Consider the following 24,810-nt stretch of genomic DNA (forward strand, 5'->3'; position numbering starts at 1 on the left):
TAATTCTGGAATTTGAAGGCATCAGCAGCCTTCTGAATGAAAAACTGGTGACCTTTGCTTGCAGAGACAACTGCTGGTAAGAGTTATGCAGAGGTCCTGTCTTAAGTGTTCTAAAACACTGTGTCTGTAACACGATAGCTAAAATCCTGCAGCAGCCTGTCTGTGCTTGGGGTTTCACCCATCCTGCCTGGAACAACTCTAGTAGTAGTGATAGATTTCCCGAAAAGATGAAGTCAAGGCTTTACTTTCAATTCCACTTTCTGTCATATAGCCTTAAATACATCTGTACTGATTGACCTGAATTGGTAAAATTCATAATGCAGTTATGAACTATAATAGTCCTTCTTTTAATGTTATATTATGGAGTAAATGCATGGCATAAAAAGTAAACATAATACTACAGTGTGCCTGCATTGGACTGGTTGGAATTTTTTTTCCCTGTAATTTAGATTGCTTTGGGTATGTGCTAGCTTAGTTCAATTTGTAAGACCTGGCCTTTAGTTTGTTTAAATTGCCATAATTTATAGTATATCTGGCAATGACCCCTTCCTGTTCATACCAGCTTGGAAAACCAAGTGGTATTGTAGATGGAAGTTATGGGGTGAAAACAATAAAATCTAGAAAGGTGGAGTGCCCCTTGGCTGGTGTTTTAAATGAATGTGGAAAGAAGCATGGTTGTCTGTAACTAATGGCAAAGTCGGACAAAAGGCGATCTTTGCCAGCCAGCAGTTCCTCCTTCTCTCTCACAGATGTCTGTGTCCCCAATGCCAGGCTGTCTGTCTTTATATAAAGGTTTCCCTGATCTAGTTTGTCCAGGCTTACTTAACATCATAAGGACGTGCTATTTAAAAATCCCCTCACTTGAAATGGTCAGGTTTCAGATTCACAGAATTGCTAATCCTCTTTATTTCAGCTGCAGGAAAGTGTTCATAGCCTGTATTTTAAAACAGTTGCTCTACTAATTTTATCATTCTTCATATGAGCAGCGTTCTCTATAAAGCATACTGTTTTGTCTAATCTATTTTTCGTAACAACAGTACTGTTAACAACTCCCTTTGCAGTTGTATCTATTAAAAATAAAACAATGGTATCAGTCGGCTGAAACAGCATTATGTGCTATAATCTTCCTTCGTGAAAGAAGATGCTTTACAAATAACAGTAGTCCCTAGCTCTGCAACAGGATGTGCTAGTGTGAATCCCTAAGCCTGTGCCAGCTCCTATTAACAGCAAAAAGACAATAACCGAAGGCAGTGGGCAGTTTACATATTCTGCAGCCAGAGGAGTTTCTATTTGTGTTATACTCCCAGGTATAAAAAATTTGCATGTGAAGAAAGCTGTCCTTTAGCTGATAGAAATATGCGATACAGTGACATCTCAGTATACACGTGATTACAAGGCAGTAGGATATGGTCGATTGGGGATTGTATCTCAGAACAAACCATGACCTGAACAGCATGTTTGTTGTTTTTGAGAAACAGCTGAATCAGATCCTAGAAAAGGTGATGTGTGAGGATGGCTTGAGGTCTGCAGCCCTCTGAAACTTCCTCCCACCTCATAAGAGCTTTTATGGTACATTTCATTGTTGTTCTACAGTGAAATCTGCAAATCTGGCTTTTGATGGCAGACTTGGAGACCTTCCCAAGAATCTGCACGTGGAAATACAAGGGAACGGAGCTCCCAGGCTCCTCTGTGGAAGTTCACATAGGGGACTTTACTGCAAATCATGGTGTAGATAGAGGAATACCTATATAGCTAATTGTCTTTATGCCAAACATCAAAAGTGAGCTTAACACACAAGTTACATCGTGAAACTGGGGCTGCGGTTTGCTCCACTGGGAACGGTAGGTATCCATTTTGTCAAAAATGGGTACTAGGATGAAGCATTTCATGTAGGTCTCTTCAAGGCTCTATACCTGCATCTCCTTTGAAGAGAAAGGAAGTCTTGGGGAAAAAAGGCCTCTCGGGATGGAGTTGAGATAAGGCATGTTGGTGATGCCAGACCTAGGAGGCATTCCCAAGGCATTTAATGGAGTTGCAATCACAATTTTAGATTGCCACCAAAACCTCAGAATCTTGGGATGCGTTAAGTGCCGATTGGCACCAAGCAGTCCAAAAAATATGAGGTGATAGGAAAAAAAGCATTTCTTACTGGAAGAAACCGTTGAGGCTGTTAACTTAGTGGGAAAATTGCTCTAAGCAGGGCTTTTTACTGCATTTCCAGGACCATGTCCTTGTTTAAGTAGATAGAGACTGAGAACAGGGCTGGGTGGGTTTTTTGTTTGTTTGGGGTTTTTTTTCTGTTTTAAATACTCTACCAGTTTCTGTTGTTTGCAAATCTTAGAGATGCATGAAGATACTAGGCTTACTCTTTGCCATTCTTTATTTAAACGTCCCTGGATTTTAACACTGTTTGGTTTTGACTCTAGAAATGGCACTGACACTGAGAATAAGAGGATTTGGTTTTGTGGTTTTTTTCTGTCTGCTCTGTCTCCCCTTTTATTTCTTACTTTGGGAAGTGTGGTAATTTGACAGTCCTTATATGTGTTTCAAACTTCTGTGCAAATCATCTTATTCCATGCTATTTGACATTGCTCATCTGCCTTCATACAAAATAACAAGGAATGAAAGCTGCATTAATTCAAATGTCAATTTCAGGCTAGAAAAGGCTTTCATTTTCTATTGTGGGGACAAAATCACTGGATTTTGGGTCATCTCTTGCACTAATACTAAATATGCACCTATGTTAATTGAAGCTTTACAAAGCACTGACCTTAGACTTTTTCTGTGGCCAACCACAGACATAAGGCTTAGAGGCTTAGAAATGCAGGCAGCTTCCATAAATGATGGAGACTATGTTCTTAAAGTTGAAGCCTGTCTTTTTCTCTTGGTTTTGCGTTTGGCCCATGCAGCTTGTCCCAGAATATTGCTGTGCACAAGGAGAAATTGGAGACAGTCATGTGATATTTTCTGTGTATACATACATATTTGTGTGTATGGGTGCTGCAGACATACCAATTAAGAAAATGCTTGCATCTAATTCCTAAAAAAAATTTCTGGTGTATCAACTACATTCCTCTTAAAAATAAGCTGGTATCAAAAGCAGCAAGGGGGTGAGAACAAGAGAAAAATACAGGCTAACTAACAGTGCCTTAGTATATAGCAGTCTGAAATTCCCCTGCTAACAAATGAGAATAACTGATTGTATGGAACTTGAGAAATGGCAAGGCGGACTTGGCTCTCTCCTCACTAATTCATAGGAGAAGATCAGGCATAACTCTTGGAAAAGTCAGAAAACTTCACACCTTTCAAAACTAGTGAAATGAGATCAGGGCTATTTGCTAAGCTTAAACCTCCTTATACAAGTTCTGCAGAAACGGACTTATAGACAATGGAATAATGTACTAGAATTATGCAAACTCATGCATTACAATGCATTTTGAAATTATTTACTCTTGGCAGCTAGTCAGCTGTAATTAAATTTCTGAAAACTGACCTTCTTCCTTTTTTCTGTGGAACGCCTCTTGCAGCACACTAATGAGATGCAGTGGGAAAGGTAGGCAATGTCTGTTCTTTGATCAGACCAGCCTAATGGCGGAAAGACCATGTAGGCATTACTACAACGCCCTTGGCAGTACTCACGTTACTAAGAAAATTGTGCTTTACTCAGTCCTAAAGAAACAGTTTTGAAACTTCAGCATTTTTTCTATTGTGCACGCAGGATTCAAACAGCAGACTTAGGCATTTAGAGTGCCACTTACATATATATATGGACCAGCCTTTTACTGCTTACTTAAGTACTGGGCAGAAAAACAGACTTGTGTTTTGTAAGTCCAGCTTTTCAGATGTGCTGCTTAATCTGTTATATACTTCAGATATTGTGGTAAAATGGGAATAAATATACTTCCTTGCTTTCATAAAGTATGGACATGCCTGAATGAAAAGAATACTGTTTATGTCAGTCCTTTTCTCTTTTTTGCCTCTTTGCTCTCCCACAGCATAATATCTGTAGTACTGCAGATCAGACAGTGGTATGCAGTACGCTGGTTTAGTGCCAGTTTCAGGGCATCCCTGCAAGCTATGCAAGCTAAATGATGGTGGGTCCTTTCTTCCACATGGGTGCAGAACTCTACTGGAGCTAAACACGCAGGTGTAATGCCCCAGAGGCATTTGACATCTGAAGCAAACATCCCTGAGTTTTGTGCCTCCCCTGTGATGTTGCATAGAAAAAGCAAGCTGAAGGGAATGACACTATTTGCAATCCACAACCAGGAGCTCTCGATATACACAATAAGCCTGGTTCCCCTGTCATTCACATCTGGTAGTGACAGACTAACTCACTTGAAACTCGTGAGGTGATACCAATGCAAAATTAGTAAATGTGCCAAGAAGGCAGAATCCTGTAGTGGAGTCAATACTCTTGTTGTACGGAGTTATTTTGGCAGCACGTTGCATGAAAGAGGTGGAGAAAGGGGAGAAAATCATGCCAGTCACTACATGAAATGCTTCACCCACAGGACTGAAGACTGCAATGAAGAAATAAAGTTGCTGGTATCTGAAGTAACACAGTGAGCAGTGGTGCTTAGATCCAATAACAATTAAAAGTTTTAAGAGAGCTAGGAAGAAAACTGTAACTTCCATTTTGTGAGTAGTTGCTGAGTAGACTCAGCAGTTCAACTGCTTCACTCCATGTGGTATTCCTGCACGTGGCACTGCTGCCTTGTGCTATACAGGCTGTGGAAAACTACTTCTGCTCCAGTCTTGGAAGCTGAGACCGCTTGTTTTTTCCTCCCCACATGGTTTTGTGTTTGTCAGGGAGAGATACAGTTCTAATATGCTACTTACAGGCAAAGGGAAGCTTTGCCTCTGATTCCAAATAGGATTTGTGTCAATTGATTTCTGATAGTTGGTTGGGTGTGTCTTTTGTTGGACACGTCTCTTCATTGTCAGAGATGGGTTTTAAATCTCCTGGCAATCCTGTTTTACCATCGTGTGCATGGTTTAGAACACCTGCTGCTTCGAATTAAGGTTAAGTATTTAGTGTTACCCAAATGCTCCTTATTGAAAATGTATATTTTCCATTTCAGACCTATCCAAATTTCTTTTTCTGTGACATTGGAAAAAGTCAAGGGAAAAGAAAAGCTGCATTACCTTCTTTTCCTGGCATCTCTTGCAACCGTTAAAGTCAAAGCAATTTCAGTAAAAGGTTGCAACTGGCACCAAAGGAACACTGCACCATTATTATTCCTGGAGTAAGAGAGCAAAAATAGACTCTCAGACTTAGGCACATTTTGTCTTCTCTCTCTTTCTCTTCGCATACTGAGGCTGCTGCCAAGCCCTGCTGCTGCTTTGTCTATAACATGCACCAAGTTGATTTTTCCTCAATGCCCTTTTAACTGACACATTTGTCAATGCATTGGCTGTCTACCACTTCAGCTGTTACAGTATCACTGTCACTGGCCTCCTTGCTGTATCTTCTGCTCTCTTCCATTACTCCCACATTGCAGCAACCTGCATCCTCCTCCTTGATGTCTCAATGGATTTATTACTTCCCAGCTGCAAATCTCACTGCCTCATCACTTACCAGCTAACATTTAACATGCTTCTCTATGACCTCAAAGCTGTGATTACATCCCTTTACTCTTCATGTTCCTTTATTGTTGTTCCTTGCAAAAACCTATGGGTTCTCTTTTTTGCTATCCCCATGCCTTCCACTAGTACTGTTTTAACATTTCTGAATTCATATATTCACCATATAAGCATTGCACCCTCAACTCTTTTTAAATGTGTTCTTCTGAGTTTCACCATCTTATGTGGTTGTTAGTGAATATGTAGCTTATCTGAGGTTGTTAGGACGAATCACGCTGCATGTCGGATATGTAACCATGTTGAGGATGTTCGCAATTAATATGAGCTGAGATGCTGGATTCCTCTGTCACTGGTACCAGAAACCCAGTCTGATACAAGTATATGCCTTTCTCCAAAATGCCTGATCATGAGTGTTTATTTCCCAGGAGTTGAATTTTCCATGCATGGGTTTTTTTCCCCCCTCTTACCTCAATACTTTACGATTTCCCTTCAGTTGAACACTGTATCTGTAATTTTCCTTGTGAAATGATTACTCCTTTATTGAATACTTCTACTTATAATACATTCCCCATGTCTGCTGGCATTTTGTGTTATCCGCCAAGACTTTGTCTCCCACCTACAGCTCTGCTCTTATTTACCTCATTCACTCCCCATTACATACATGCCTGTGTCTCAATATTGTGGCACATGCCCCCCATCCCTCATAATCAACAGTGCTCTTGCTCTGGGGTCGCTACGCATCTGGAACTCTTTGTTGCTTAATCCCACTGTTGTAGGCCACATCGCCTTGCCTTTCAAATCTTTCCTTTTCATAAAGCTTGGTTATATTGGGCTCAGAACATAAAACGCTTTCAATGGCACACTAATGCACAAAACAAACAATGAAAAGCTGCAACAAAAGACTTTGTTTTCAGTCTTTGTGCATGTTTTAGCTTGGCATGGAAAACAATTTCCTTGCTTTGCTTTCTGACCTTGGGCAAGTAATTCCCCTTGGCACATCTGTTTTTTTTTCTTCTGTGAAATAGAGATGAAGATGCTGAGCTTCTTTGCAAAGCATTTTCAGAGCTACAAATAAAAGTGTTCTATAAAAGGTAGTTGATATTTTTATTCTTATGATTGTTATTCTGTGTGTCAGTCAGCAAAATAAGTGCAATGTCTATTCTTAGCAAATAATAATGGTGATAGTTGTTTTGACTCGTCTAAGGTTTTCTTGAGTTGCTAATGGAACTGATGTTCTGAACTCCTACAGAATTCTCAGTTTTTTCACACCCGCGTATTTTTTGCAACTGATGTGCTGTCTTCTTTGCTTTCTTTTTATTCTCATACAAAGCTCCTTTATCTTGATGTAGAGTCTGTTTCCCTCTTTCATGGCAAATGCAAGATCTGGCCTTAGTATTGTTTGCTCTTCAAATTGCTCTGTTCGATTGACTTGTCTAGTAGAATTGCCTCTTTTTTCTTTCTTTTTTGTTTAAAATAAAAACCTAAATGTGTGCCTTTTTTTGGCTTATGAAAATACTTTTCTCTCTCTACAATGCCACATAAAAAACAAAAAAAAGTTGCTCTACTGTCCCCTTAGCAGAACTTTCCCTGAATGTTTGCTGTTTGCACTGTAGGAAAGAAAGCTCTCCCAGATTGCTCTTCACAGATTTCTTTTCCTTTGGGGGATGGTCTTATTTTGAGCAGTATTGTTCAGTAATATCTATGCTTGGGTGAATGCCAAGCTCATCCAGGGCAGCACAGGCAGCTCTTTCCATTGTAGGGCTTCCAATTAAACTAATGCTACCAGCTGTGTGTTCTTTTGTCTGCCCTGGACTAGGTTGTGGTATTGTGCTTCACACTGCATCTCTCCAGCAGAGCCTGTTGTCTCCATACTAATAGTTTGGGCAAGAAAGGGGAGCTATGAAACATGAGCATTCAGAAAAGAGAGGGGATGTAAAGGAACTTCTGGCAATGAGAAATGGACCTTCTAACCTTGAAAAAAATGGTTGAGGGGGAACACAAATGTAATCCTTTGTATTTAGATCATGCAAAAGTGTTTTACAAAGGTGTCAAAGTATCATAATCACCAAAGCATAAGAGAAATCAGATTACTCATCCAAAATTAGTCACACAACAAAGTAATGGCAGAGGTGGGACCAGAATATGAGCCTTCAGATTCTCAGTCTGGTACCAAGTCCTCTAGATCTCGTTGTTTCTTTACATTGGAGGAGATGGGGTGAAGTAAGTGGAGAAAAAAATTTTGAAAAAGAGATGGAGGAGGAAACATGAAGAGGGAGAGCAAGTTGCTTTGCCTGGCAATGGGAGGTTGAAAGCCAATGTTCTGCAATGCTCAGGGGAAGAAAAAGCAGATAGGAACGTAAAGTTAGATCCGAGATAGAAAGGCTGGAAGGGAAAATTGCCTGACAATCTGACTGATAGGTGGCAAGGAAAGTGTAATTTTTGTCAAATGGCATCAAGTTCAGTGTTTTATTCTCTTAACAAGAATGTTGCCCTGGCTTGTTTTGAGCAAGTCCATAAAATGAGAATTGTTGATGCTCAAGGTTTAAACAGGTTTTGTTGTTGACGTTTTTTCCCCAACACTTCCACACAGACTTTCAGAGAACACAGAACTAGAGTAAATTCCCATGATTTTATCAGGATGTTATCTTTTGATAAAATTGTCTTTAATTTTATATTAAGCTGCTTTAAGACTCAGCCTTTTTGTTTCCATATAATTGCTGCTATGCAGCAATTGTGTGCTCTGCAGCAGGCAAGCTAGCTATTAAAAAGGGTATCAGACGCTATGTGCTGCTTAATAACTTCTCAAACAGTGCTGGTTAGGGAAATTAAAAGATTCAGCAACAGTGCAAAGATGAAGATGAACAAAGTAAGGGATGGAGGAAGTTGCACAGTATACTGAAGTAGTATATGCTTCATCATTAAATAGATAATCAAGTGTAATCTACCAATGGTTACACACGAAATGAAAAGTTTTCGTTTTGCTGAATGGATGAATGGAAGTTGCTCATGCAACACTTTGAGCAAGGATGCTGGCAGTAGATGAGATTTGGCTTGTGTCAGTGAGGGATCAGCACAAAAAAGGAACATTTTGGATTCATTCTTGGAATCTAGGCCTGGATTTCCTTGCATTCCTTATTTTCCAATGGGTTACACTAGCTTTGCAGATAGACATCCCTGTTGGGATGCCAGAATCCTAGAGGTCAATTTTGTGATGCATATTTAGCCTTTTCTCCAAGGAATGTCACTGCCTGGCTTTAATTGATTTAACCTCCTTCTTTCCCTGCCCCTCTTCACCCATTAGCACTTGTATCGAACCTTTCTACAACAGTGCTGGCTGGCATAGTCTCCTCTCTCCAGGTTGGTGTCCTGGTTTCGGCTGGGACAGAGTTAACTCTCTTCTTAGTAGCTGGTACAGTGCTGTCTTTTGGATTTAGTGTGAGAATGATGTTGATAACACACTGATGTTTTAGTTGTTGCTAAGTAGCGCTTATCTTAAGCCAAGGACTTTTCAGTTTCCCGTGCTCTGCCAGCAAGCAGGTGTGCAAAAAGCTGGGATGGAGCATAGCCGGGGCAGCTGACCCAAACTAGCCAAAAGGGTATTCCATACCATGGAACGTCATGCCCAGGATCTAAACAGGGGGGAGTTGGCCAGGAGGGGTGGATCGCGGCTCTGGCATCGGTCAGTGGGTGGTGAGCAATTGCATTGTGCATCACTGGTTTGGTTTTTTTTCCCCCCCCCTCCCCCCCCCCTTTTTTTTGTTATATTCCTTTTCATTACTATTATTAGTATTAGTATTATTATTACATTTCATTATTATTATTGTTAGTATTATGTTTTTACGTTAGTTATTAAACTGTTCTTATCTCAACCCACGAGTTCTGCCTTCTTTCCTGATCCTCCTCCCCATCCCACTGGGGGATGGGGGGAGCGAGGAGGGAAAGGGGAGGGGGACAGGGAGTGAGGGAGCGGCTGTGTGGTGCTTGGCTTCTGACTGGGGTTAAACCACGACAGTCGGTCAGCACTACAGCCTCTTTTTACCTCTCAGCCATAGGCACCCTGAAAAGCTGTGGCACTTTTTTCAGAGTACACTCATGTTCACATGCTAGAGGAGATGGCAGCTAAAGCCATTCTTCAGATGAAGATTTTTGGCTGTGTAACTTCTTTAAAATGTTGGGGAGGGTGTGTTAACGTTTTTCAAAGTTGTTCAGGCTTCTTGAAGGGCTAGAAGCCATCACTCCTCTGAGACAAAGCCTGGGTGCAATTGTTGAATACCAGGTGAAACCAAATTTGAAAAATATAAGAAGCTGTACTACTGTTTCTCTGTCTAGGGTGGTAATCTGACAAGACACGTGCCCTCTGTGTGCCTCTGTAGAATTGAACAGAAATGCTGCAGGTTGGCTTGCAGAAAAAAAAAAAAATCTGGACTTTTGTCCAAAAAGAGAACTTGCGAAGCTTTCCGTTTGGTAGCCTTTGCAAGCTGTGCTTCTTTCAAGCTCTCCCATTGCATCCTGCAAGAGATGGTGTCAAAATACCTTTTGTGTATAAATCTTGCCTCCCTCCAAACTTGTGAGACTTCCAGTTTATTTTTTCAAGGCTCAGATGAATTATTAAATTTTGATGTGATGGATTTAATGTTACCATAATTGGCAAAGCCTGTATATAGGAAGAAATCTGACCCAGAAAAGACTCTTCCAAAATGCTTTTCAACAAAAACATCCAAAAGTGGTTGTGGTGTTTTGTGCAACAAAGATATAAATGTGTTTTCTGGTAATATTTTTTACTCTTAGATATCTGAAGTTTGGATTATTTTTCCCAAACAAAGAAATCCCAAGGCTTAGGAAGCACAGCTGTTAAGACGCAAACACAAGTTTGTTTTACAGTCAGGACAAACTAAAATCCCTTAAAGGTTAATTACAAGTGAATTTAAAATACTGTTAGCAGTCCACGTTGTGTATAATGTAGTGAAGGGGGAGATTGGCTAATATTTACAGAGAAGATGTAAATGAAATGGCTTTCTATAACCTTATCAAAAAAAGGAACAGGATAGACTCTGTTATCTGCACTGCAGAGAATATTCTTTAAAATCCAGTCAATTTTTTTTTTCCCCTCCGTCTTACCCTTATTTCCTTCTGAATAGTTTTCAGGATATATTAAAAATGTGCTGTCACTCATCTCAAAATAATTCAGTTCTAAGTCTGGGATGAACCATTGTGTTATGAAGGAAAAAATAATTTGCAAGAACAGAATTGCTATCCAAAAGTGACTAAAAAGATTTATTGAAAATTTGAGGCCGGGCTCACTTGAACATTGGTCTCATAATCACATTTTATCCTTACTTCTTGCATCTGAGATTATGAACACCAAACAAAAAGACCTGTAGTTTATCTGTTTAAACTTCTTGTAGGTGTTCATGGCTTTTTTCATGTGAATATATTGTCTTTCTACAACGAATTCATGAATGTGTTGGGACTGTTGTTTAAAGGTAACAAAGACAAAAAAAATTGCTTTGTGGTTAGCACGGCCACTTGATGAGGGAGCAGAACATCTCGGTGAAAGAAATACAGACTTTAACCTTATTCCTTACCCTTTGCAACAAGGAATTTGCATGCTAGGGTCCCTCAGTCTTCATCAGCATCCTGAAACTAAGAAAGGATTTGAGGAGCAGCCAGCAGCATATTATTCTCAAAGTAAACAAGAAATAATAGCTTATATTTTCAATGCTACATAGAAGTTCTTGTTGCCTAATATCCATTTATAGGTGCCCAAGTCGCCTGATGTTGTATTTTGCCCCTTGAATCAGCTGTTTATCCTGATTTGGATGTGGATTAGTACAAATAGGGTGATGGAAAGGATGATGAATTTCCAAAGTGCATTAATAAATTTGTAAATACTCTCTTCATGGCTAATGTATGGGGAAAAATTGAGGTTCTTACGGACTACATTTTTCTCCTTGACCTCTGACCGGATTATAGGTTCCTGGCTATTTTGTTGGAATGGGGAATGAATCTGAGTATCCTTCCAGGGAACCTGTAATCCATCTGGTGGTGAATCGTACCAGCCCCAAAAGAGAGTAAGAAGATAAAAAATGTTTCTGTGGAAAGGCTGTACTCACCTTCTGCAGAAATCAAGGGAAAGTTAATTTGGCCCAATTGTATGGAGCCCTCCTGGTTTCAGAGTCCTTGGAGCACTTCCAAAATACAGAGCAGATGCACAGGGAAAAAACTGTTTATAACCCCTCACTCTCCATCCCAAAACAGATATATCGGTGAAGAGAGTTTTTTTCCCCAGCTTCACATTCAGCTAAATAGCTTTGAGGGACTAATCTATGTGGGTAATACGTGGAAAACATCCAGGAGCAGTGAGACTGAAATGATGCCAGCTTTGAAAAGGAGGTCCACAGGAATGACATTGGGTTGTCCAAGTCAGGCCCATGGGACCAGTACTCTGGGAACAGGGTTTAGATCTAATTTCTGTTCACCCAGTATATACTCGGTCAAACAACACTATGGTTCTGGAAGGAGCCTGGTAGTTTCTAAATTATAGAAGATGAAAGGACTCCAGAATACATTTCTGATTATTTAAAGGGATACTACCCCCTCTTTATGCACAGTATTTAGCATTTTCAAAAAAAATTATGTTAAGAGTTGGCCTGACTTTGTTTAACCAGCAATTTAAATGGGAGCAAAATTACGCTGTTACTGAAGTCTCTGGAGATCTTATATTAATTTTTTTCAATTTGCCGCCTCAGTTTGTGGTGTATGAGGGTGATTTGTTATGATTTATTATCAGGAAGAAAAAGGGAGAAATAAGAAAGAAAATGCTCACATTCGTAGCAATAGTTAAATCTCGGTAGTCTTTTTTTTTGGTGCTCCTTTTTTATTCCTGCATCTGTTTTTAAACTTGCTCTTATTTATGGATTTTTTTTTTTTCTAAATTACAGCAACTAGTAGTTATTTAAGGACCTACCATTGTTTCCATTTCACAGAGAACACATTTTAAGGACACATTTGTAACCACAGCCATTTAAATTCTGCTTTGCTGGAAGTGCTTATACAAGCTGATAGCCTAGATGTAAATTATTTATTTCAAATTGCATTGGCTATGCTCTTTATTTTAAAAAATAGCATACTGAACACAAAATTAGGTTTTTTATTTTCTTTAGATGCCGTGCCAAACTAACTTAGAAGATATTTTAGTCTAAAAGATAGCTTTTTTGTTAATGGTGAACGGCCCATCAGTGTTGAAAATTCAGTAACTTTGCATTTTGAGAAAGACAAGATAAGCTGAAGAGTTAAATGTAATGCTGGGTGCATGCCAGTGTGTGCTATACATGCTGTGTGCTATACATGTTATGTATATCTACAATGAAGAAACATTTTAAATTATTTTATAGACATTCTTGATATTCTCTCTACGCAATGTGTAAAATTCTGTGATTAGTTTTATTCTTTTAGCTGGTGAAGATCCAGTTTTTAATAGCATCTGCTATCTGGTAGTTAGGAGGGTGAATTAATGTCTGGACAACTTATGTTGAAACATAATTCATGGTATGGAACAGTAGTGTTTTATAAACACTATTACTAATTTTCTGTTCCTTCTTTGTTAAACTTGCAATGGAGCTGTCTACAAGTCCATTTGATTTGACATTTCTGCTGTCCTGACTGAGAACTTAAGACACAGCAATATTTTTCTTTCTCTAGTTGACGGCAAACTAATATTCCTTGATCATATTGGCAGTAGACTAAATACCAGCTTGGAAATACAATGTCTAAGGAGGTTGCAGTAAATTAAATTGCAACAGAGTTTTGAATGGCAAGATAGCGTTTAAGTCCTTTTATATATATATATATATGCGTGTGTGTGTGTGAGTGTGTGGATTTTTTAATGCAGATGGGACAAAATATAACTTGGATATTTCAGGCTCAAGAAGGGAATGCAACCAGGATTTCAAATATGTTTGAACTAGAGCTTTTAGTGAATTGATAAGATACAATTGAAAGATTTAGATCACTGGGAAAAGGATTTAATAGAGCTTTTGTTTGTGAGGCGAAAAAAGAGTTAAGAAAACATGTAGACCTCAGTTTTATGCTTTTTACCAATCAACTCTTCTGCTGGAGCCAACAGAAGTTCTGCTTGGCTAAGGAATATATGAATATTGTACATGATAGTTTGACATATCATCTAAGCTTTACTTTGTATGTGTATATATTGTAGAAATTATATTTCTGTTCAAAGAATAATCCAGTCAGACTGAGTCAGAGGCAAACTCTGCAACTCATGCACTCATTTTCTAGAAAAGCCTGCCTCTGAGATAACAGCCCTTTCTCCAGCAGCTAACTCTCTGTGTGTTAAATAGTCTCTAAGTGTACAGGAATAAGGTCTATTTGCGAGCATAATTAAGTGCATATTGCCCCAGTCCAGCACACACGATTCTCATAAGCGTATCATGGAAGAAAGAGCCACATGGGTAACTTCAGTCCTGAGGCTATTGTAACAAATGTGGTGCAGTGTCAAGAGAGAAGATTTTAATCCTTTATTCAGTTTGTTTGCCAGTATTGGCATTCAGCCCTGTGGAGCTAAATGTTCCGTGCTGTTTTCTTCCCCTTCATGTTTCAATAACAATTTTCACAAAAAGCATGTTTCCCACTTCATAGCATTACAGGGAGTGTACTGGTTATTCTCAGTCTGAAAGTGTGCCTGGAAATTTAGACGTTTTCAAGCAATTTTTGTAATGCAGTTCGACTCTGCTATATTTTTAAAAGTTATTTTTGAGAGACTGGAGGATCACACTACATGTTCTATTTGAACAGGTGGCATCAGGACCATGTAGACTTAAATTTTCGTTGAATTAAAAGCAAGCTTTTGCAAAATCTAACATCACTTTTATTCATCTATCGATATCTAGCTATAAAGATACCTATTGACTTATAGATAGCCACAGGTATTTATTGATGGATAGATCATTATATCAATAAAAATAGTTTGTTTCTCAAGCAGTAGCATTCTCACTGGGATATGCAACCTAGATATTGCAGTACTTGGTACAGGAGAACCATATCAGGAAAGAGAATTCAGCATCTCCCTAAAAAGATAACTTGAAAAGCCTTTTATCTTTGTTGAAAGTGATGACGAAGAATGTAACAAGCAGCATAAAAGATTAATAGCTAATAAGATTGGTTTGAAATGTTCTGAATATTAGAAACTTGTGAGATACTGATAATTTTTTTTGTCCAATTGCCAATGATATTTGGTACTTTTCTGAAAAAGGACAGTTGTGGTTAATGAAAATGTATTACCTTTAACCTGAAGCCCAGAAGCTGGCCCAAAAGCTGAGCTATGTTCAGAGCATATACAGAGGGAATACTTTATCTTAAGCCAAAACACTTTAAAACCTGTCTGTGGGAACACTCGTCCTGCCATATTTATCTGCTTGAAGGAATTCAGAAGTGTTCCCATCAGACGGAGCCTCAGCAGCATCAGTATGCCCTGGGAATCCACCATGGCATGTTCCAGATCTCTGTATCTTAACAAGAATAATGCACTGGCTTTAGGAGAAGGTGATTCTCTGAATTCATGACCTCCGGTGCTGTCCTTTGGCTACAAAGTCAATCTCCACGTAAGCCTGAATGTGGAACTCCATTCCTCACACTGTAAATATTCCCACTGAGATCAATAAGTGTTTGCAAAGTAAAACATTACTCACTGTGAGCAGGAGCCATATGATATGAGATAACAGGTCTGGCGCTAAAATATGTTTTCATATTTCTAGGGGAATATATTCTGACATGTGGGTTTCTTGGTTTTGCCTACACCTGTTGTGTGCACAGAATATTCCTGCAAAATAAGTAATTGTACAGTTTAGTATTAGGTATTGATATGTAAATACATATTACTCTTTACTATCCCATTACCTAGTTTACACGTGTAAACGTAAGTTAACTGCACTTGTAGCTTTGCCAGTGGCAAATTGAGTATTTCAAAATTTAGCCTTGGGTGTGCTCTGGGGAATTATGCTGCAAGCCTGTGTTCTTTCTTCATTCAAGCTCTCTAGTCTGTTAGAAACCCAATATAAACACTTGACTCTGCTTTATTTCACAGGGTATCCTTCAAAATTACAGACCTAATAATTATTAATTCTTTTAATATTTATTGATTGCATTAACATTAATCATGATAAACACCTTTGGTATTAATGTGGATGTCATTGGTATTGTACTTCAGACTGTCTGCTGTAACTCAGCCCTCATTAACAGGACTATTAGCTAAAAGTTGTTATTTTTTGCATAAACAACTGCATGCCTTTCTTACAGAAGTGTGGAGGGTAAATGTATATAAACTGTTCACTGAATTTTGAAAACGTTTTGCTACTTATAAGACTAGTTTTTTGGGTTTGTTTTTTTAAGTTACATAGGATTATTGCATATATCTCTTAAAACCCAAAAGCAACTCAGTTTTTGCTTGGACAAGTTAAAGTACATAATCATATTCAGTTGTCTTCAAAAGTTGACAGCAAGCCTCAGCTGTTATTTCTTCAATTCTTCTCTGTATAATGCAAAGATCCTATTCATGGAGCTGTTGTGCTAGACTTTGAAGAATACGTATATCCTTGGGCGGTCATGTTAATTCAGTAGCTGGAATCAGTTCTTAATGTTCCTCAGAAGACCCAGGGGTGGGTCTCGTTTTCAAGGGATAATTCATTTCCGGGCAAGGTGGACAGGGCAGTCTTCCAGCTTGCACCACAAGACAGCTGAAAATGAATAGAGAAGCCTCGTGATTTTAATGAATTTTAGGTCTGAATTACTCAATGTGCAAAATTTTATCCATGTTTCACTTGATTGAACCTGTTGTGTTTCAATTCCCAGTGTCTGTGTTTCAACAGCAAAATAGGCCCTGTGCACTGAATGACTCTCACCTCGAATATCGCTGTGTTTTCTTACAGCCTGTGACCTGATGAACCAAGGTATCCTGGCCCTTGTCAGCTCCATTGGCTGCACGTCAGCAGGATCCCTGCAGTCACTGGCAGATGCCATGCACATCCCTCACCTCTTCATCCAGCGCTCAACGGCAGGAACGCCAAGAAGCGGCTGCGGGCTCACCAGGAGCAACCGCAACGATGACTACACGCTCTCCGTCCGCCCCCCTGTCTACTTAAATGATGTCATCTTGAGGGTGGTCACAGAATATGCCTGGCAGAAATTCATTATTTTTTATGATAATGACTATGGTAAGTATTTACTTAGCAGGGTGATTTTTGCAAATCCATAATTCTGTTGAAAGCAGTCACATTGCATCTTTATAGTCTTCCAATAGATTATGTTTTGCTTGTGAACATTTATGGTTCTGTCAGCATTTCACAGCACCTCAGAGAAATCTATTTCTAAAATCCATCAACGTTTACAGGTTTATTTGATAATTTCTTTGTTAGAGTTAGCTGATAAATGGAGAACTTATCTGGCTTTCTATTCTGCCAGTGTTTATGAAGCATAAAAGATTTTAGCAAGCTCTTTTGTTTTTCGGACTGTAGAAATATAAGATGACAATTCAAGAGCCAACATGTAAGATTTTACATTCTGTAGAATTGTTTATTGCATGGTGAATCTCTCCCGTTGCGATATATTTGATGGCCAGAAGCTGAAGCAGTAGTGAATGTAGGTCAGAGGCCTTGGCAAGAATGAGCTGCTATTCATAAATGTAAAACTTGTAGAGACAACTTCTGTAGAGTGAAGAACTTGAGGAGGAGGGCCTGGAGAAGACAATGTTCCTTCTTTTTTGAGTTCATTCAGTGTTTCTGAAAGGTGCTGAATTGATGGTTGTTGTGTGATAGAGTAAGTGCGACACAGACAGCGGCATCACAAGACTGCGCCATCCAGCTCGGTGACTCAGCCAAGTTCAGTACAGATATTTTCTATAGCTGAGAGGAGAGCTGGACAGATTTCTCTAGTATAGGTGCATTATCTAACTAATTTTATGGTCTTTTTTCTATGGAAAATTGCTTTGAAACCAGACCTATTTTCTTCAGATGCATCCATTATTCATAAGTAATCATGACTGGTTTGGGTGAACATTTTAAAACTTATTTTCAAAGTTAAATCTTTAAGTTATGGAAAAATGCTCACTTCAGCGATTTGCTGTGCATAATATCTGGTTCACTCAGGTCAGGTGTTATTGATTTTTGTTCCCTGGCTACATAATAAATTCTTAAATTAGAATGATAGAAAATGATGAATAGGAGAATTCCTATTTATAACAAAGCAGCACCTAAAAGTGCCAGCCATAGGATAAGGAACCTACACAAAAAAAACCATCCAAAAAGCTTTCAGCGAAGAGTATTTTTGTTCATGTTTTGTGAGTTAGTATTGTGAGTTAGCATTTAAGTACCAGTGTACCTATGAAGACGACCATAATCTTGCCAGCTAAAAGATACCTTTTTGCATGTATTTCTGAGTTTTAAAACCTCAAACAAACATTATAATTAATATTTTTAATAATTATATTCATAAATACCAGTTTTAAATTATTCAAGTTTCATTATTTAATTTGAGAATGCAGTTCAGACACCATGTCATTCTGTCCTTGATTTCTGGGTAAGAATCTCATTATTGTGTGACTTACATAACACCGATGCCTGCCTGGAAGGAATAAGTTTCAGACCAGTAGCTCACCCAGTGACACATCATTCCCAGACGTGACTTGTGGCAGATATTAAGTCCTTCTACCAGCCTCTGTGGCATTCTGACTTGAGTAGTCTACAAGTAATGCTATACTGGCCCAGACAGATTGGTAATCTGACTCTGATCAGTGATCACTGTCATGTACATCAGGAAAAGATGCAAAAAAAATTTCTGCATTTAGTATGTACTGAGTAGTCTGTCCCCTTTCTAACCATTTGTGTGGCTTGGGTATTTTGGGTGGGTTTTCTGTGGGTTTTTTTAAGTTTTGTGTTGTCTTTTTTTGTTTGTTTGTGTGTGTGCATAGTTTGGGACTAATACCATGAATAGAAAGATTTTAAATGCAATCTGAGTTTTAAGTTAACTTGCAACTCTGAATAGGGCTATTATCTGTGTAAAGGTGTAATGTTTCTTTAAATTGTGCTAAATTCTTGATTTCAATAGCCATCCTAGGGCATCTATTCTCTTTTTGCTTCCTACATTTTCTTTATAAAATTTTATGTTACTGATTTCATTGACTATCTCCTCCTCCACTTTTGATAAGGAAGAAGCGAGCAGAAGTTTGATCACCATCTCTAACCCGAGGCCTCTCTTGTTATTTCCGTTACCATGAGAGTTGTTGTCTGTCTCTCCAATCCCTCTTCTTGCTTGTACTGGAATGCCTTTCTAATTCTTCACTACCCTGTTTCAGGTTAAATCATTAGACTTGACACAGTATTTTGCCTGTTCTTAATTCTCTTAGCCAGTTTTTGATCTATGCCAGGAGTTTTTCTCGTACCCTTGATGACATTATTTTCTTAGCAGTCTCTAGAGAGCAATCTTGCCAGAAGCTTATTATAAATCTTAACAAACTATGTCACTTTCTCCCCTTTTCTTGCTATTTTATTGATATACTCAAAGCATTTCCAGTATGTTAGCAGTGCACATTTTCTCTTCCCAGGCTCTGTATTGACTGAAGAGGGGCTTGCACAGAGGGAGGGGCAGAGAAATTCAGGGCGTGAAAAGAGGAGCTGGAATCACTTCTTAATGGATTGTAGAGTGGAGAAGTCTGAATTCAGTATTCACGCTGCTTTGAGCAGGAGGTTGGACTATGTGGCCTCCTGAAGTCCTATCCAACTCTCATTATTCTATCATTCTGTGATGTTTGAGAAAGCCATTCATTTAGATGGGTCTATAGATGTGAAATACTTTTAAAAAATAAAAATAAAAAAATCCCAGCATCAGTTTGGGTTTTATAAAAGAGAGTTGGCCCCAGAACCCCAGAAGAGCTTGAGGAAGGGAACATTACCGTTAGCTTCTGTGCCTGTTGTAGAAAGAAATCAAGACTGTGCATGCAGACTTGGGGTGGAAGTCCAGGGACAAGCCATCCCGTTGGTCAGTGTCAGTGCAGCTAAGGGTGGTTGCAATTCTGTCTGGAAGGTGCCAGTCCCATTCCTCAGCTTGCCTGAGAGGATCAGCCGCAGTATGAGATTTATTTCTTTTCTCCGTTCATACAGACCTAAAATCAAATTCTGGTTGGAAGCTTTGCTCAGTTTAACTGCTTGCAGCAGTTAATATTAGACATTTTAATTTAACATTTATTATTAAACATTAAAGTAGGTGGGAGATCAACACTTGCATTAGAATTAAATTCATATTAGGAAGAGATTATTGATAAGTTCTGTACAGTCCTCTGCAGAACTGACACTTCTGCAAACAGAGCGATTTCTTGCCCTGGTGGGGGTTTTTTTGTATGTGGTGATCTTTCCTTCTCAAGATCTGTATCATACATTAAGTGATGTCTCCATAGCAGTAAATGGCACTTGAGAAGTAATGGGAATATAGATTCTGATATGTGTTAATCCTTTATTTTCTCCCATTGTTGCCATCTTTTTGTAAGTTAGAAAACATGAAACACTGCTAGAGTGACTGGTTCCAGCAACCGGCACAATTCCAATACTTTCCCTTCTGAGAAATTATTTTGTATAGTGATTTAATTTAACGATTTATAACAAAATACTTTAGTTATATTACTGAAATTATTTCCAGTAATAATTTTGCTCTAAGAAAGAAAATGTGCCTTTCATATTTAAAAAAAAATTTAATACAGTAAAATTTGGCTCATATCCACAGTAAATACTGTGCTAACCCAGACCCCTTGCACCGTTAAAAGAGGCTGCAACCATTTATGTGTCAATTTACTAATACCATAGTTTTTTAATCCTATGAACTGAATTGCTTTTGATTTTTATTTTGCAGTCTATCAAAAATTCTTTTTCATTATCAGAGAGTTAGAGAATGGTTCATAATTGGAAATGTGTCTTTCTGCAGGGCCAAGAGTTATTTCCCTGATGTTATCCTTTTTAAAACTCCCAAATTATTTTTTGAATATAAATAGACGTGTATATTCAGTTTTAACATTTTAACAGTTCCATCTAAATGCTAGAAGATTCAACTATACTTAAAGGTTCTTTACCAACAAAAAAATTCAAAGTCTTTGAAGGAAGCAATTCTTTCATTAAATCATAACCAGCTGGGTGTTGAAGAAGTGATGTAGAAACGCATTTCTGAAATAACTGACATCTAAGTTTTTAACTGATGGGTTTTTTCCAAGTAGAATTGTAGGTAGGCTGACTATTCTCACACAAAACAGAAAAAAAGACACCTTGATGATAATCAAAAAAGTATTTTGCTGCTATTGACTTAGTTAAGCTGAGTAACTAGTGAAAGATTTTAGTAAAGCCGTAGTCTTTTGTCTGTGGTAGAGCCTTGCCAGTAACAAAGGTGAGGCTAACACACAGTAACAGTTAATGAGTGAGGAGGTAAGAAAAGAGAACATTTTAACTTGAGCAGACTTAGGTGATGTTTGTTTGTATTTCATTTACTACAATTGTATCTTTACCTTTAGTGTATAAACTCAGATGAACTTGTGAAAATCAGAATGAGTCTTTCCCCGTCCTTGCTCTCTGCTGGGATGATCTAGATCAAACTCCCAGTGAAAATAGTGCAGTCAGTCCCCTTGCATTCAGTGTGTTTTGTTCCTTGGGGTAAAACAAGATAAAGGCCTGCCCAGGACATGAAATCTGATTTTGTTTAAGAAAATTTCATGTAAGGATATCAAAAGTGTTCAAGGACGATTCTGTGCTTCTTCAAAAGCCATTAAGGACAGTCTTCTTGCAGAGTTAAAGAGTAGGCGGCATGAAATGGAGCAAAATTATGCAGTAGATTGATGCCTTTCTCAACCTGCTATTAAAAGTACTATCCACACAGTATGTACAAGCCAAATTTACTTCATTTAAGCAGCCAAATTGGCTCCTACTCTTTTCATTCTTGACTGCTCAGCTCAAACTGAAGGATCACTGTGCTGCAGAGGGTAGCTGTGCATCTCCTTCTTACAAGTGGGTGTAGGGACTGGGCAGTTCCTCCACTAAGTCTCTGAACTCTTCCTAAGGACTGTCAGCATCCTTTTCAGTGAAGGCATTTTCAGACTGGACATGATTAATATATACCTTATACCTCTGGAAATTGCAATGTTTAGATTTCTAAAAAGATCCACTGACATCTGTAAATATTTTGAGCAAGCTTTGCCAAGTTATTATATCTTTACTTTATGGTTTCAAGTTCAAAGCAAACAAAATGCAGTTTGAAACAGCAAATCCTGCCTCACAGACGGGCATCTAACAGTGGCCAGTCCCCAAATAGTAACATGAAAAAGACCCTTACACTTTCAATCACAGAGGAAAACAAATAAAATAGTCATTTGAGAACTGAATGTGTGAGCCCAGGCTACATAAACAGAGTAATTGACCTAGAATCCCATCATATTGCTGTTTTTTATTTCTGTGGTGTATCAACAGAGGGCAAGCTTTTGTAATTCATGTCTTACTCTTCAGGCAGTTTACAGTTCACTGTATTCTCCAGGAATACGTAGATACTTTTCTGTAGTAGTAAATTCTTTATGAAGAAACCAGTCAATCATTGCAAGAACATAATTTTGAATTTTGTGCAATTTACAGTGTAGGTATCTCTGCATTTCTAAGATGAAAGGGAGAAAGTCTGGCTGTTTGAAAACATTTATTTTTAATGTTTTGTTGGTGCCAAAGTAGATAGAAAGATTCTGTACTTTATCTAGAAAGGCTGGGGGAATAAGATTATTTCTGGAGAATGAATTTTGTCTTACTCCCTATTCTTTTTTTTATAGTGGTGGCAGTAACATTTTAAAACCCTTCTGTATTCCTTTTGTATTTTATATTAAAAAAAAGTTAAGAAACCTCACATCTGTCCGAATTTCTGGTCTAACCTTGTGTTTTTCAACCCAGCGTGCCTTTGATATGCAACCCTCCCAGTTGATTTATGCGATATTTACTGATTCCAGGACTAAGATATCTTTGCTTACAGTTTTTTGACCTTCCTACTAATACTATGTATGTTTGGCAATGGATATTTGCCATTCCCTTAGGTGGTAATTTAATTCTAAATTTTGTAAAGAAAAGAAACAAAACAAGCATTAAGGCTATGAAGGCGATTTGCTCTGTGAGGCTAAAGGAGGCATTCCCATAGCAAATGGAGGTTGAAGAAGTAATTGAAGACTTCACTGAAAGGGAAGGAAGGAGGTTAGCAGTAGGAAAGAGTTTAGAGGGCATCTGTCTCACAGAAATTTCCTCATCGATCTCCCCTCTTGCTCCTCAGCATACACAGCAGTTTCAGATTATTTGTGCACTAGGAAAGGATGAAGTCAGTGGTGTGAGGTACCTGGTCACATCACTAAAAAGATGTCTCAAGCTCAATCTAAGGGAGGATTTTGGAGAAAGACACAAAATAAAATACAATCTCAAGGAAGAGAGCAGTGAGATCTGTATTAGTGAGAATTCCAGCTTAAGTAAAGACATCCGTGAAACTATGAAGATAAAAGAGAGCATTCTCCCCATCCCTGCCCCAGGAAGGTGATTGTTTTCAAATAAATTGAGTGTAATGCTATAAGATTGGAGTACTGTTCTTTAAAGATCCTGGAAAAGAAGGGATTATACCTGGAACTTGAAAGGCTGAGGTGCTTGCAGAGAGACTGCCTCCTGTGTTGTAAGAGGAGTGATATTCTGAGATGATGCCCGTCTGTACATATGGGCTCTGGATTCCTAGTATCTCCTTTAAAAACCTTATAGTATAAGTAATTCCGTTGACGCTTTCCTGCACACACATTTTCCAGAAATAAATATATGATGACCACTGACAAAGACGTGCTTGAAACCATAACATTTTCAAATCATTTAAAGTTTTAATGCAAGTTCAATAAAGATTCATAAAAGAATCACGCTCTCTTTAATCGATTGCAAATGCTTATAATTACCCTGAGGCTGTTTTCAGCTGCCTGATGACTATAATATTCTCAAGTCTGTCTCCAGACAGTCTTAAAACTGTTTATTACTCATCTGGTTCTTTGCCAACTTCCCATACTCATTTACTTCACTGTGCCTCAATAAACATATAATTAATTCAAGCTTATTATTGAACTTTTTTTTTATTAGTATCTATTATGTCATCCAGATAAGGAAAGGAGCATGTATTTTTCATCTGTGTAACTTTAATGTGTCAATTATATTGCAAGTTAGCAGCTCTTTGTGAGAATTTTCATAACAGCTTGCTTGTGCTGGTTGACATTACCGCTGGAAATCGAATATATGTTTTGGTTGACCCTAAAATTATTCAACTTCTGAGATAACTGAACTATTCTATACAATTTCTTTAATGGAATAATGGCCATGCTTCTTGTTTTTAACCACGTAATAGTTGGGGAAATGTTTTCCAGGAGCTATAATAGAATATGTAGGAAGGTAAGACAGGGTTTGTCATTCGCTCATGTTGCTGTCTTTAAGGATGGAATGGATAAAGTATTCAAAGGCTTGGCCTGACAGTCATCTGTGTTGTGTCAGTAAGGAAGGAAGACCAAATTTTTTATTGTATCTAGAATTGCAGTGCTGAGGTGAAAATAAAACTTTAGATGTTCTCCTAATATCTGTGTAATGGGTAATCGCTGTAAATGAGGTGGTATCTTGAGGTTTTGCAGAGAGGTATGAGATTGCTTTTGTATATGCATAGTCTGCAAGCATCAGAAAAAGTGACTTATTTTAAGAATATTTGAATACCTGAACCTTGTACTGATCTCCACTACTGTTTTCTAAGTATTTTTCAACTCTTAACACATTGCGTTAATATCTTCTCAGAAGTATAAAATTGAGTTTTTAAACTGATATTTTGGCAACTCAGTAAATGAACAGTTATCAAATGAGGAAACTATCGAACAAAGTACTTTGCATGTTGAATGGAAGGAATTATACCACCATTGGGAAACAAGGCATGAGTTAGACATAATAACATTGTAAATGTCAGGTAGTATCATAAATTGAAAAGAAAACTTCTCTCTGAGAGTTTTAACCAGTCAAGAAAAAGAGGAAGCAGAGAGACAGGAAAAAGCTAGAAAATATTTATTACAGGATTTCTAAATCTTAGTTTATCAGTATTGCTTTCGTAGCTTATGTTCTTTACAGCACCAGTCCACTCATAAAATATCCCTGTTTCTAT

At 38.2% G+C, this 24,810-nt stretch overlaps 1 protein-coding gene across 2 annotated transcripts in view; it reads left to right on the forward strand.

Annotated features, from left to right (window-relative positions):
* Positions 1-24,810, forward strand: part of GRID2 (glutamate ionotropic receptor delta type subunit 2) — a 743,870-nt gene that overhangs the window by 414,643 nt on the left and 304,417 nt on the right. Inside the window, exon 3 of one of the 2 annotated variants that reach the window (XM_050895938.1) lies at positions 16,527-16,811. The exons of the other annotated variant lie outside the window; for it this stretch is intronic. Within the exon in view, the coding sequence (XP_050751895.1) occupies positions 16,527-16,811 (285 nt within the window). The remainder of the gene's footprint in view (positions 1-16,526; positions 16,812-24,810) is intronic. 2 annotated transcript variants of the gene reach the window in all.

The sequence above is a fragment of the Gymnogyps californianus genome, chromosome 4 (assembly GCF_018139145.2).
Source record: "Gymnogyps californianus isolate 813 chromosome 4, ASM1813914v2, whole genome shotgun sequence".
Classification (NCBI taxonomy): Eukaryota; Metazoa; Chordata; class Aves; order Accipitriformes; family Cathartidae; genus Gymnogyps; species Gymnogyps californianus.